The 16173-nt window shown below is 35.6% G+C and overlaps 1 protein-coding gene across 1 annotated transcript in view; it reads right to left on the bottom strand.

The window, feature by feature from the left end:
- LOC133635905 (collagen alpha-1(XXII) chain-like) overlaps window positions 1-16173 on the bottom strand; it is a 97450-nt gene that overhangs the window by 21462 nt on the left and 59815 nt on the right. The window contains exons 32-48 of the mRNA XM_062029351.1: window positions 15476-15529; window positions 15355-15408; window positions 15204-15257; window positions 13674-13778; window positions 10940-10984; window positions 10770-10847; window positions 10647-10682; window positions 10521-10574; window positions 5741-5785; window positions 4478-4513; window positions 4288-4401; window positions 3865-3918; window positions 3547-3600; window positions 474-527; window positions 338-391; window positions 156-209; window positions 26-79 (exon numbers count right to left, since the gene is read on the bottom strand). Coding sequence (XP_061885335.1) covers window positions 26-79; window positions 156-209; window positions 338-391; window positions 474-527; window positions 3547-3600; window positions 3865-3918; window positions 4288-4401; window positions 4478-4513; window positions 5741-5785; window positions 10521-10574; window positions 10647-10682; window positions 10770-10847; window positions 10940-10984; window positions 13674-13778; window positions 15204-15257; window positions 15355-15408; window positions 15476-15529 — 999 coding nt within the window. The remainder of the gene's footprint in view (window positions 1-25; window positions 80-155; window positions 210-337; window positions 392-473; window positions 528-3546; window positions 3601-3864; window positions 3919-4287; window positions 4402-4477; window positions 4514-5740; window positions 5786-10520; window positions 10575-10646; window positions 10683-10769; window positions 10848-10939; window positions 10985-13673; window positions 13779-15203; window positions 15258-15354; window positions 15409-15475; window positions 15530-16173) is intronic.

Here is a 16173-nt window from a genome sequence, read left to right as displayed (position 1 = left end):
TTTCTTAGTTTTGAAATCTACTTACTGGTTCTCCTGCTTCACCTTGTTGGCCATCTTTGCCCATCTTGCCAAGTGGACCCTGCAGATGCATGGAATATATATATACAGTATATGTATGTCCTATTTATGATGCTGCTTCTATTTGTTCTTCTTACTGTCAGGCCAGGAAGACCAGGAGGTCCCTGGATCCCTTTTAGACCTTCTTTGCCCTGTGAAGAACAGTCAGACTGTCATTAAAAATATCATATCTCTGGCTGACGTACAGTATGTGTGCCAGCAAGCTACGAAGAGAAAGTGTGCAGGGTAATTCGCTTTTATAAATGTGAAACCACATGACCTTTTCTCCAGGGGGTCCTGGGGGACCAGCAGGACCAGGTTGTCCATCGTTACCCTGAACAGGGAAGAAAATAACAAATAAGCATATTTCATGTTTGAGTAAGTACTTAATAATATTAGTAAAAATCATCATTTACAGCTGAGCCCATCATTCCAGCAGGACCAGGGTGGCCTGGAGGTCCAGGATGACCCTGGAAAGAAAGAATCATTATTGAAATATAACTTACAACATACGCACATATTCATGTAATGAACATGTCTCTACTGTCCTGTAAATACAAACATATTAATGTACGGAATATGTGTGTTTACGTCCTGTATATACAAACATAAATGCACTGAATATGCGTTTACATCCTGTATATACAAACATGAATGTACTGAATATGTGTGTTTACGCTCTGTAAATACAAACATATTAATGTATTAAATGTGTGTGTTTACATCCTGTAAATACAAACATATTAATGCACTGAATATGTGTGTTTATGTCCTGTAAATACAAACATATTAATGTATTGAATATGTGTGTTTACGTCCTGTAAATACAAACATATTAATGTATTGAATGTATGTTTACATCCTGTAAATACAAACATATTAATGTATTGAATGTGTGTTTACATCCTGTAAATACAAACATATTAATGTATTGAATGTGTGTTTATATCCTGTAAATACAAACATATTAACATACTGAATATGTGTGTTTACATCCTGTAAATACAAACATATTAATGTATTGAATGTGTGTTTATATCCTGTAAATACAAACATATTAATGTATTGAATATGTGTGTTTACATCCTGTAAATACAAACATACTAACATACTGAATATGTGTGTTTACATCCTGTAAATACAAACATATTAATGTATTGAATGTGTGTTTACATCCTGTAAATACAAACATATTAATGTATTGAATGTGTGTTTATATCCTGTAAATACAAACATATTAATGTATTGAATGTGTGTTTATATCCTGTAAATACAAACATATTAATGTATTGAATGTGTGTTTATATCCTGTAAATACAAACATATTAATGTTTTGAATGTGTTTACATCCTGTAAATACAAACATATTAATGTATTGAATGTGTGTTTATATCCTGTAAATACAAACATATTAACATACTGAATATGTGTGTTTACATCCTGTAAATACAAACATATTAATGTATTGAATATGTGTGTTTACGTCCTCTAAATACAAACATATTAATGTATTGAATGTGTGTTTATATCCTGTAAATACAAACATATTAATGTATTGAATATGTGTGTTTACATCCTGTAAATACAAACATATTAACATACTGAATATGTGTGTTTACATCCTGTAAATACAAACATATTAATGTATTGAATGTGTGTTTACATCCTGTAAATACAAACATATTAATGTATTGAATGTGTGTTTATATCCTGTAACTACAAACATATTAATGTATTGAATGTGTGTTTATATCCTGTAAATACAAACATATTAATGTATTGAATGTGTGTTTATATCCTGTAAATACAAACATATTAATGTATTGAATGTGTGTTTATATCCTGTAAATACAAACATATTAACATACTGAATATGTGTGTTTACATCCTGTAAATACAAACATATTAATGTATTGAATGTGTGTTTATATCCTGTAAATACAAACATATTAATGTATTGAATATGTGTGTTTATATCCTGTAAATACAAACATATTAATGTATTGAATATGTGTGTTTACGTCCTGTAAATACAAACATATTAATGTTTTGAATGTGTGTGTTTACGTCTTGTAAATACAAACATATTAATGTATTGAATATGTGTTTACGTCCTGTAAATACAAACATATTAATGTATTGAATATGTGTGTTTACGTCCTCTAAATACAAACATATTAATGTATTGAATATGTGTGTTTACGTCTTGTAAATACAAACATATTAATGTATTGAATATGTGTGTTTACGTCCTGTAAATACAAACATATTAATGTATTGAATATGTGTGTTTACGTCCTGTAAATACAAACATATTAATGTATTGAACATGTGTGTTTACGTCCTCTAAATACAAACATAATAATGTATTGAACATGTGTGTTTACGTCCTGTAAATACAAACATATTAATGTATTGAATATGTGTGTTTACGTCCTGTAAATACAAACATATTAATGTATTGAACATGTGTGTTTACGTCCTCTAAATACAAACATAATAATGTATTGAACGTGTGTTTACGTCCTCTAAATACAAACATATTAATGTATTGAATATGTGTGTTTACGTCCTGTAAATACAAACATATTAATGTTTTGAATATGTGTGTTTACGTCCTCTAAATACAAACATATTAATGCATTGAATATGTGTGTTTACGTCCTGTAAATACAAACATATTAATGTTTTGAATGTGTGTTTACATCCTGTAAATACAAACATATTAATGTATTGAACATGTGTGTTTACGTCTTGTAAATACAAACATATTAATGTATTGAATATGTGTTTACGTCCTGTAAATACAAACATATTAATGTATTGAATATGTGTGTTTACGTCCTCTAAATACAAACATATTAATGTATTGAATATGTGTGTTTACGTCTTGTAAATACAAACATATTAATGTATTGAATATGTGTGTTTACGTCCTGTAAATACAAACATATTAATGTATTGAATATGTGTGTTTACGTCCTGTAAATACAAACATATTAATGTATTGAACATGTGTGTTTACGTCCTGTAAATACAAACATATTAATGTATTGAACATGTGTGTTTACGTCCTGTAAATACAAACATATTAATGTATTGAACATGTGTGTTTACGTCCTCTAAATACAAACATAATAATGTATTGAACATGTGTGTTTACGTCCTGTAAATACAAACATATTAATGTATTGAATATGTGTGTTTACGTCCTGTAAATACAAACATATTAATGTATTGAACATGTGTGTTTACGTCCTCTAAATACAAACATAATAATGTATTGAACGTGTGTTTACGTCCTCTAAATACAAACATATTAATGTATTGAATATGTGTGTTTACGTCCTGTAAATACAAACATATTAATGTTTTGAATATGTGTGTTTACGTCCTCTAAATACAAACATATTAATGCATTGAATATGTGTGTTTACGTCCTCAAACATAGTAGTGTATTGAATATGTGTGTTTATGTCTTGTAAATACCTTTTCTCCTTTGTCTCCTGGGGCTCCAGAAGTTCCACGTTCGCCTTTGAGTCCCTGTGAGAGTTGTATAAATAATACATTTTATTTATTACCGGTAAAAAAAAAGAAAAAATGCTAATAATTATAATTTTGTGGTTTAATTTTAGAATAAATATATCAATCAATAGATATTTAGGAAACAAAAAAATGTATATGTTTTTTTTTTCTCCTGAGGATACTTTTAAAAACTAGTAAGACATTCAAATGAGTGTGCCTAATAACCCTGAGCCAAAAGCCATTAATTATATTGATGAATAAAGCGTTAATGAGCTAACTTGCCTTTCCTCCGTCAGTTCCAGGAGGCCCTTGAGGTCCAGGTAGCCCCGGCGAGCCCTGTAAGACGCACAGCAGACCATAAGTCTCTGTCCTGGGACTCAATAAGTCCTAATTGCTCACTACTGCCCCCAGAGGAGGCCTGGCTAATGAGCTCCAGCATCCGCCATGCCAACTGTGATTGATGAGAACAAATTAGCTGCTTGGTTTAAAGGCTAATAATGTGCACACACACACACACACACACACACACACACACACACACACACACACACACACACACACACACACACACACACACACACACACACACACACACACACACACACACACACACACACACACACACACTTAAGGGCCCTTAATTGACTTGACATTAGGTGACATGGGATGTTACAACAATGTAGAATATAAATGACTTTGTCCTACTTTGTAGCCGTCTTGACCATTTTTCCCAGGAGCTCCCTGGTGTCCTTTATCGCCTGGGAGTCCCGGGATTCCAGGTGGTCCAGGTGGACCTGCCGGGCAGTCTGAACAGATGTCCTACAAATATGCCAGAGTCGTTTACTTAAAGATATGAAAAGAACAAATTGTATTTTAAACACGAGGCTGTGCTTACTTTAAGTTTTAAGTCAGAAAGGTCCACTGCTTTTCCCTGAGATAAACGATAGAGAATACACCAACTAATTATATTACAGAGGAAAAGAAAACAGATTAAAAATATGAACTCTGTGCTTCAAATAGCAAAAAGAAAGTTTTATGGAGCACAAACAGTTATTGGAAAAATATCAGATTATATGTGCTTGCACGTAAAATGTGTGATATCATGTGCGATGCAAGCAGTGTTGTGGCGTGTTTAGTTGCGTGCGATATCATGTGTGATACAAGCAGTCCTGCAGCATGTTTACTTGTGTGTGATATCATGTGCCATACAAGCAGTCGTGCAGCGTGTTTACTTGTGTGTGATATCATGTGTGATACAAGCAGTCCTGCAGCGTGTTTACATGTGTGTGATAACATGTGCGATTCAGGCAGTCCTGCAGCGTGTGTGTGTGTGATATCTTGTGTGATACAAGCAGTCCAGCAGCGTGTTTACATGTGTGTGATAACATGTGCGATTCAGCCAGTCCTGCTGCGTGTGTGTGTGTGATATCTTGTGTGATACAAGCAGTCCAGCAGCGTGTTTACATGTGTGTGATAACATGTACGATTCAGCCAGTCCTGCAGCGTGTGTGTGTGTGTGTGTGTGATATCATGTGCGGTACAAGCAGTCCTACTTGTGCAAAGCTGGACAGCTAGTTAACATCTAAATGTTCTCAACTAAACACACAAGTTCTTATGTTTTAGTCAAGTCATTTACAAATGGTAAACATGCTAGGCTACAGGCTACCAGGAGATAGCAGCTACACAACAGCTAAGCACACAACAGCACACCAGCTAGACATATGTAATAACCATTGAACAATAAAACCACAAGTGTCAATATAAACAATTCAAAGTCTCCAAGACAGAAGTGTATTCGAAAATATCCAGTAACAAACGTGTCCGCATCATTCAACTTACTGTGCCATGAGCTTAACCTCATGAATTATTATTGTGATTACCACTCCACTTCAATTCAAATACTGCATAGCGAAAAATTCATTCCAAACGGTTAATAATAAATAGGTTGGTGTTTTTCATACCTACAAATGTTCTCTGATTTATTTCACTTCAAAAAATATTTTCATACATTCCACAAGATTAAATAATACATCATTATTGCATCGCAAGTAAAAATAAAAAAAATTCACAGACATCCCTAATATGCAGTAATAACTGGATGATTCCTTGTTGGATACATTGTGGTGGTCTACTACTTTGTTATTAAATAACTACTTACAGGCTCTCCAGCTGATCCTTTCTCCCCGGGTCTTCCAGGCAAACCCTGTTTGAAAGTAATCATACTTATTATAATAATAACAGACAACGTCAAAGCAGTTTTTCCCATTTGTTGCAGACTTAAACTGTCAAATAAAACTTTTAAGTGTGCAAGCTATGTTATAAGTAACATTTTAAGCATACCTTAATTGAGTACGGATAGAAAAAAACTAAATAGAACTAAAATACAAATATAAAAGGTTGTAGGAATTAATAGTGAGGGTGCTGACAAAGATGGATTCACATCCAAGTTATTATTCATTACGATTATGATTCAATTAAAATGTTCAAGAATCTATTTAAAAAAAACAAAAACCTTTTATTTAGGCCGTACCGCGTTTACTTGCTATTCGTATAGGTCACACGGACGCCAAATAAGAACTTTTGCAAACCGCAACCTCTTTAGAAAATCTTTTTCTATCTTTCTAAAATGAAATGTGTTGAGAGAATTTCTTTGAAATGGAGAGTGGGTTCTGAATGGAATGGTCACCCCAAGAGTCAGATTGAATAGCGAGTTGTTGTAAGAGTCACATCTTCATGGAGTCGTGTATTTTATTTATCTTGTAATAGTATCATATTCAGACATGTTAGCACTCTGAGGAAAAAGAGGAAATCTGAGAAAAAAAAGAAGAACATTTCTATAAGCACAAAGTTCTGCCACGCAAACCCCAAAAGAACATTTTGAAAATCAAGACAACATTTCCTGTAATTGTATTCCTACACGATATTTGTCCTTGAGATTTATTCCCAGCACCAACTTCGTTTAGCTGTCTTAGTGACTCTTACATGTCTCATGTACCACATCATTTTTTGTAAATATTTACTAACATCGTCATCATTGAAAATGTCAAATTCCATAACATGCATGCAAAGAACTCAGTAAAAGTTTTCACTACACCATCGGTGCCGTGAAGACACTTCCAAGACTTGTCATTTTTGAAGACGGAGCTTCTGGGGCGTCAAGTTGTGTGATATTTGAACGATTAATTCATGTTTTGTATCAAAAATAGCTTACCTAAGATTAAGAGGGAACAGGAATATAAACATGAACAAGGGGTAAATTAAAAAAACTAACAAACACACATATACACATACTGTACATATACATTCACTGTACAAGCACACATATACACATACTGTACATATACAAGTACATATGCACACATACTGTACATATACAAGTACATATGGACACATACTGTACATATACAAGTACATATGCACACATACTGTACATATACAAGTACATATGCACACATACACTCATGCACATAATTACGTTTCATCAAACATATATTAACGTTGTTGCCCTAGGGTAAACTGGGTATAACACATGGCACACTGACAAAGCTTAACCTATTGTTACTATAACAATCTACAAGGTTAATGTAGGTTGCTTCTCTTTCTTCCCCTCCATTTTTCTGCATTCTTTCGTATCTCAAGTTATCATTACGTATATGTATTGTTGCATTTGAACAATTGTATTGTAGATAATAAAGGTAAAGTATTGGTATTGTTTATTATCAATAGCACTATTTCTATTGGTATTAATATTGCTCCATTTGTAGTGTAATAATGCTCATTGTCATCTCTGTATTATTTTCGCTAACTGCTTATTTGCTATTACTTTTATCATCATATTTGTACATGTTGTATTTGCTGATGTTGCTCTATTGTTGTTGTTGTGTTTGCTGTTGTTGTTGTTGTCTCTCTGTCTAATCCCCCTCTTGCCCCCACAATTCCCCCTCTGTCTTCCTTTTTCTCTCTTTCTATCCCCTCCTGCTCCGGCCCGGCTGCACCAAATGATAATATAAATACATTTAATAAAGTCAAAATACAAATAAGGCAACAAGAGAAGTATCCTACACTTCTCTTTTGGAAAGTAAATCTGAACAGCCGATATGGGCATCTACATCTGCTATATGATTTGCCCGAAAAGCTGGGCAGGACATTATTAAAAAAAACAAAAAACTAACAAAATCAGAGTATTATCGCAACATTTTCAACCACTTTCACTTTTCTCATTGCAATGAATGACACACGAGGGCGCCATTGACTCCCATCACATAATTTTTTTTTTTGGCAAAGCACTTACTGTAACTGAAATCTGTGTCTGCGGCCTAATAAAAAGTAGACTTAAATGATCAGTATTGGGATTTGATGTACTGTAAATAAAGTAGTAAAAAAAAAGAAGCTGAGAACATTGTTCAGGTTTCTGTACGGTTTCAAAATAAATACAGTTTATTTAAGTAACTTTTGTTTTGTATGTAATCTTTTATATGACTTTGTGATTCAAATACAGCTTCCAAAAAAGAAAAGCATGGTAACTGTGACAGCGAGCACGATCATAACTGCCATAAAACAAGTTGACGGATGTGACGTAGCTTCACGCACGCATCGTGTAGTGACTGACAACTCTCTTCTGTAGCCACGCCCCCTCGTTTAATATACTACCAGTTAGGGCTGGGCGATATGGACTAAAAAGTATATCACGGTATATTTTTACTTAAACTCCATATTCGATATATATCTGGATATATTTTACGGTGAAAGTATACATATAAAGATATTCCTTTTTGAGCGAGATTCAGTGAAATTGAAATGAATGACAAGTGTACTGTAAACACTTTTATTAACCAGTTAGTCAAGATGGGTATTAACACTTATTAACCAGTTAGTCAAGATTGGTATTAACAGCACATAAAATAAACTGTTTAAGTAGCACAGAATTACATAACATAAATAAAACAGAAAAATATTCTTTCTACGTAAAATAAATAACATAGCTGTGCAAATAATGTATCAAACTCAGATAAAAAAATATTTTTTAATTCCCAGTGGAGGATGTAATGGACTGTCACACATGTACGCTTCTGCTCAGCACCAAGTAAGTGACTTGACTTCTTTGTGCGACTATCATCTTCCTCACTTCAACATACGTTTTTGCCAGCATTTCTCCTGCCAAATATGTCCAGCTTGGCAACTGGAGAGCAGTTTTGATTTGGGCTTACATGTAAACAAGTCAAATGAATGTTTTATCATACATTTGTCCAAATGTGGCCAACATTGTGGGTTTCCTGGACGTGGTCTCCATCACTAAAAGAAACATCTAAAGAAGAGAATCCCTCTGCCATCTTCCACTAGTTTTTTTAATACATAAATGGCCCGCTTGAATATTCCCTCTTCTCGTCTACGACTCTCTCCTCGTCATTTGGGATGTCTGTTGTGATTTCACTTCCTGGTTTCATGACCCGCCCTATCTTGCCTCTGATTGGCCTGTCCCTAATGTTTTGCCCTAATCTTAACCAATGGTGACTCATCATCGTAAACAACCAACCAATCATGAATGTTCTTATAGTGCAAGCAGGTCTTGGAAAGAAGAAGGGGAGGGGTTTAGTAGAGGGAGAACAAGGAACACAACTAAGCGATGTTTGGTCATTTTAACATGAAATAAATTACCGTAATTTCCGGACTATAAGCCGCTACTTTTCCCCCTCGTTCTGGTCCCTGCGGCTTATACAAGGGTGCGGCTTATTTACGGCCTGTTCTTCTCCGACACCGACGAAGAGGATTTGGGTGGTTTTAGTATGCAGGAGGAAGACGATGACACAATGATTAAAGACTGACTTTTCATATACCGGTAGGCTGGTTATTTTGATAACGTACAGGCGAGCACTTTGTATTACTTTGCAGCGTTGTATTATTTGTACTCTGCACGAATGCTGTTCGCCATGTCAAAGATGTGAAAGTTTGATTGAAAGATTTATAGTTAATAAATGGGACGCTTTGCGTTCCCAAACAGTCATCTCTGTCCCGACAATCCCCTCCGTGGTAGCAGGAACCCCTATAAACTACGCTAATTACACATCAAAACCCTGCGGCTTATACAAGGGTGCGGCTTATATATGGAGCAATCTGTATTTTCCCCTAAATTTAGCTGGTGTGGCTTATAGTCAGGTGCGGCTTATAGTCCGGAAATTACGGTATATCAATATTACGATATTTTCTTAATTCATATCTTGTTTAAAAACATATCTTACAAACTGGATATATCGCCCAGCCCTACTACCAGTGTTGTTTACATCTGTCACGTCACAAATATACCTGCTAATAAATACACCAGAACCACAACTAACAGCATTGGGATTGTAATGTTTCAAATATTATTAGCATCAAAGTAGAAAGCCGTCAAAGTTGTGGCTCGGAGAGCGAACGCAGGCAACAACAAGTAAGCCAGCTAGATGATGCTAACTAGCGAGGGTGTCCCCGTTCAGCCAAGCAGTGTGGCGTTTTAGGTAAGAGGAACAACGAGTACCTGCGGATGAGATGAGCGTTCAACACATTTTGTTTGGATCCTATTATGGTGGCTTTACATAATTTACTCACAGAACTTTTGTTATTGTTAGAGAGTTCCACTCTGACGGGTGTTCACTCTACACATTTACCATGTTTGTTGTTGCGCTCACAAGACAATTAGCTCCATCTTTTGACACTCTCCTTTGACTCCTGACCTTACACGTTATGTTTCATTAAAAAAACACAGGAGTGATATTTTGAAGCAAAAATTATATGTTTAAGAAGGTGGAATTCCACGTTTTTGCAAACATTACACATGCCTGCATATTCTGACTCTTTCCTATGTTGCAGGATCTATGGTTATCATCACACTTTCTCTACGACACCGAAACACACAACAAAGCCAAAGAAAACTCTCCAGACTTCAGTCCACACAGAAGACTCACATTATGTCCTGCAGGGCCTTGAGGACCAGTAACACCAGGCAGACCCCTCAAGCCCTGGAAAGCGCCAAGAAACGTGTTAAGAACCGTATAGGAAAGAAAACTATGATCATTTTAAGTGATTCTTACAGGAGTTCCAGGATCTCCATTATTTCCAGCAGACCCCTGCAAAAAGACAAAGATGGTAGTATAGAATTATGATATAGTAAATGTAACAATGTACAATCTGCTGTAGGGGAGCTGGTTACATACTTGAGGTCCCACTTTGCCTTCACCTGGGGAGCCCCTGTCCCCTTGTGGCCCTGGCTCCCCTACTGATCCTGGCGGGCCCTAGGAGACAGATATAAATTGCATTTTTAGCAATCAACAGTCACATGCATTGCATATGAAATATGGAATGATTTGGAATTGTCCATCATTACCTTTGGTCCTGGGGGTCCTTCATTTCCCCGAGGTCCTGGTTCACCCTTCATGTAACAAACAATAGCAATTAAAGGTCTCGCAGCACTCAGCTGAATCATTAAGTGCTGAAAAGTGTGCACATGAATTCATTCTTTATGCACATAAACATCAAAAGTGTGCACAAATGTATGCTTTATGTACATAAACGTTAAGTGCACAAGTTCATTCTTTTTGGACAAAAACTAAAGTGTGCAAAAGTTCATTCTTTATGCACATTAACATCAAAAGTGTGCACAAGTTAATTCTTTATGTACATAAAGATCAACAAGTGTGCACGAGCTCATGCCTTATGAACACAAACATCAAGTGTGCACAATTTAATTCTTTATGCACAGGAATGCATCTGTAAACGGTGTAATGATAAACCGCAGTAAAATTCCAGACGGTTAGTAACATCGTTTTCATTTTTAATTACCGAAAAACCGCCATTTACTAATAAAAACTTTTAGGCAACACTGCTCACTTGCTGGAAAGGAAGTCGCAGCAGCGCATGCGTACTAGCAGAAACATGGCGACAACTACACAACCTTGCTTTGTTACACTTGCTTAACCAGCGTGGAGTCTCGGCGTAGGTTTGAGACTGCACTGCTGTTATTAGATGGAGACAGGTGTGGACAATATTGGAGACAAACACATTTATCCCACACAAAAAGTATGCAGGAGAAAAAAAAAATTTGATGTTGCTTTAATTTTCCAAATACGTCCTTCACTCAGTTGCTGTGACTGAGTTAGCATGCAGCAGGCAGAGTGTAGGGAACGTTGTCACAACTTGTGTATGAAGTCTTGACGTTTGTTTACTGGGATTTTCACTCTTCCTTTAACTGCTAACTCTGTCAGTGTTCAAATAACATCAATACTAGCTAAAATGTTTCAGTCTACTCATGGAATTGAACGCAAACTGTGAAGTGTCAACACGCTGAGTTGTCAATGAGGCACAACGATTGTGTGTTAGATGTGAGAGGTATCACTCCAGTTTATTTTTGTTAGCCAAACTGTTGGACTGAAGTACATGGTTGTTGTTGAAGAATAAAGCTTTTTTTATTTGACTTCATCTTTATTAGCCAAACTGCATGGTGTTTTATATTGATATCAAAAAGTAAACCATGTTTTTTTTACATTACTGGTGTTTTTTGTTTTAATTCTACAAAGTCATTTGAAAACCATTCATGTGACATAGCTTGTGTTAATATTTTATGGTGTATAGTTAATTCCTATATGACATATCTGCTCAAACTCTTAATGGATGTGTCCCGATACAGCATCTACATACATTTAGGACACGTCAATGTACACAGAATGTGTAAATTAAAAATAAACTTCTATCAACAAGTAAAAATAAAGATAAAGGCATCATGAAATGAGACAAAATCTGAGACGTTGATATTATTAATGAACAAAAACAAATATTTGTCTTTAAATATGTGGATAACGTTCATCTTTAGCCTGTATATTAGATATTAAAAATGACATGATGGGATCACGTTCTCACCCCAACACTGTTTTATCTAATAAAAAAAATAATTGTGAATTAATGTTTATTATTTTGGCCATCATCATGCAGCCCTATGTAGAAGACTAGATCTCATATACAAACACTATCTTTATATATATGGACAAAGGACAAAAAGTGCAGCTACATCTTATGGCCATCAGGTGCCATCTTGCAAAAATCTTACATGGATTCAATTCTTTAAGATGTCAATAAACTTCTCAATCAATCAATCAAACATTCGTTTATCTCTTATGTCCAGAAGGTGCTATCTTGCACAATTTTCATATTTATTTTGATTTATTTATGTTATTATTTTGTTTCTGCTATATTACTTTGTTTATAATGCTTATGTTGCAAATGCACATTCAACTTCTACTTGAGGTCCATGAAACTGTGTTCTTATCTACATTAATGTTTCTCCTTCAAAGGAAATAATTTTGAATGTGTTTTGTGTTTTTAAATAAAACTTGATCAAAAGATTTCAGTATATGTACTTTTTGAAAATGTTGAGCACATTCAAAAATACAGCGGTAATAATAACCGTGATATTTTCAATCACAATAACTGTGATAAGAAATGTTCATATCGTGACATCCCTATGCACATAAACATCAAAAATGTGCACAACTTCAAGCTTTATGCATGTAAACACCAAAAAAGGGTCACAAGTTCATGCTTTATGCACATAAAAATCAAAAGTGTGCACAAGTTCATTAATTTTTTTTGCATATAAACGTCAGTGAGCCCTCAGGGCCATCGCTCTCGGCACTTGTATAAAAAAAACCCATCAACAACAAAAGAACTGCTGTGAAGCCATTGTGCTATTTTATGTGATATTTCTTAACAACATTCTTCCTGCCTCATCAGCAGCTCTGAAGTGAAAAAAGATGGTGGAACATGTTGCACACAATGTGCCGACTCAGGCTTGTTGTGTTCTACTTGTGTTGCCAGACATAAAATGTGTGTTTAAAAGCACAACATGTGGCAGAACTCCTAGTTTAATTGCCCTGAGGTGAACTGATAAATGTCAATGATATACATTATGCATGCAGTACATTAACATGATTTTTGTTTTCAACTTTAACCATTTTCACCTTTTTTTTTTTACTAAACCACTTTATTTAACATCACATTTGTTAACTAGTTAGCTTTCATAAACATTATGCAGATAAATTGAAACAAAGTATAATAATGGTTCTTACTGATAGGCCATCTTTTCCCTTCCCTGTCGGTCCAGGAGGTCCAATCAGACCAGGTTCTCCAGGTGAACCTCGTTGACCTGCTTGTCCTGATTTGCCTGGTTCTCCCTATTTAAAAAACAAACAGAAACAAAGACTTATTTATATCTATGACGTATGCATATTGTAAAAGTAGTGTTTTTTCATGATTGCTGCTATTTTAGTAGGGTTGCTCTAATAATGAACTTCTGCCAGGACCTAATAATAAAAAAGTTATGAATCCAGACGGTGATTTGGATCAGTTCTGAAATGTAATTACTTGTTCTTTATCCCATTTCTGACATTTCATGTAATTCAAACATGGCCACCATTTTTTGAGCCATCAAAAGCGGAATGAAAGAAAGTGAACATTCTTGCCAGTCACCTACTATCGTTGTCTCTGTGGATGTAGGTGGGACCGCTTGTACTCACGTAGAGAGTGTTTATTACTTTCCAGTAATAAACACAAACCTCTCAAACTTCATTTTTTTAAATTATACAATTACAAATGAATTGGTGAAAAGTCCACTATGGTGGACAACATGCAATAGGTTGAACACTGTCACGCTGATCATCAGGACTGCCTTCAAAAGCCTGCTCTACCTGCTATCGGGTGCCAGAACATAATTTTCTGTTCCCTGTTACAGTAAGCTGTCCTGTATCTGGCTGTCCTTGTGCATTCTCGAGTTCAGTGTCCTCCCGCTTCCATGCTCATTTGTCCACTCTCTTTAGTCACACTCCATTTCCTTAGTTTAAGTATTATGGGTTGTTATTTTATACAGTATATGGTATATATATAATAAATCATCCAGCAACTACGCCCTCTTGTGGTCTGTGCTGTTAACTCCCTCTGTACACACAACAAACACTATAAAATATGTTTTCATGATCTTCACCAACGTGTTTTAGTATCTCTACATATTCTAAAACTGGTAAATGCATTAACAAAAAATTAAGCCTCCTGACTTCAAAAAAGTTTTTTTGTCAAAACACCAATCCAGAAAATATTGCTACATTCAAATAAAAACTACATTTTTGATCTATTAGCAAAGTAACTTATTTGCACCCACAAAGATACTTTTACTTCTTTTAAAAAAGAACAAAGTCGCAGCAATACTAACTAAACATGGCTTCCAAATATGTCCAATAGACTTATGGCAGTTTCATTCAGTCAATACTCAATTGTAGCATTTATATTACTCCTTAGTTGTTGTTTGATACTTGAATGCAGTACCTGCAAGGATCGTCTAGAATAGAAGGAATCAACAAACATTCTTGGTTTTTCTGCACTTAGAACAGCTGACCAATGGGTGAGAGAGTACCTAGTGGAGTGACCTTTGATATTAAAACTGCTGCATAATTTTAAAAAACAGCTTTTGAATGTGTCCACTGGAGCATTTCATGTATTTTACAATACAGTCAGCGGGTTTATTTGCTCTCACCGCCCACAAAAGCTTTAAACAATGTGAAACAGACTATTTTTCCCACAAACATATAAAAAAGTGTTGAAACAACCTTGTCTCCTCTCTCTCCTGCAACACCAGGGGGCCCAATGATGCCTGGTATTCCCTAAAAGAGCAAACCTGTTAATCATCATAGTAAACTTATGTTCATTAATCATCACTATTATAAACATTATTATATCTAATGGTCTGTGTAGACCTACCGCATGGCCTGGTAGTCCTCGGAGCCCCTGAGGACCAGCTACACCTGGAGGGCCCTAAAGGGGAAACACATTTATCAGTCACTGCATTGCTGGACATCTGTTGACAAGTGTAGACACTCACTGGGTCTCCAACACGTCCTGTCTCTCCTTGAGGTCCTGTGTCACCTTTAGGACCCTGGAAGGAGGGAGCACAAACATTTACTAAGATCCTAGTACCACGCGCTAATCTATAAAATAGCATGTACTATTAGTGGGCGTGTTGCGTGTGATCTACTAAGACTGATTGAAAAGTAGTGCAGACCACCTGCCTTAAATGCGAATATTGCGTGTACTATACGTGGCATCACCATAGAGACACTCATTGACTGCACATTCATGTTATCATGCCCCTACCTGTGGCGTTTGTTATGTTTTCAAACATGAAGGAGACATTGACCACTTTTTATGGGCATTTTAGAGGCAGTGCAAAGTGCATCGACATCTGAATCCACATTTTTTCCAGTACCAAAGATGCGCTCATGTCACACTTACTGTGACAAGATGCAAAAAAACGCATACTTTGAGAAGTTTTCATATAGGAGACACACTATATTGCCAAAAGTATTTGGCCACCCATCCAAATGATGACAATCAGGTGTCCTAAGCACTTAGGCATGGAGACTGTTTCTACAAACGTGTGAAAGAATGGGCCGCTCTCAGTGATTTCCAGCGTGGAACTGTCATAGGATGCCACCTGTGCAGCAAATCCAGTCGTGAAATTTCCTCGCTCCTAAATATTCCAAAGTCAACTTTATTATAAGAAAAGTGAAGAGTTTGGGA

The sequence above is a fragment of the Entelurus aequoreus genome, linkage group LG20 (genome assembly GCF_033978785.1).
Source record: "Entelurus aequoreus isolate RoL-2023_Sb linkage group LG20, RoL_Eaeq_v1.1, whole genome shotgun sequence".
NCBI lineage: Eukaryota > Metazoa > Chordata > Actinopteri > Syngnathiformes > Syngnathidae > Entelurus > Entelurus aequoreus.
Note: the sequence above shows the minus strand (reverse complement) of the source record. Positions and strands in the feature narration are given on the sequence as shown.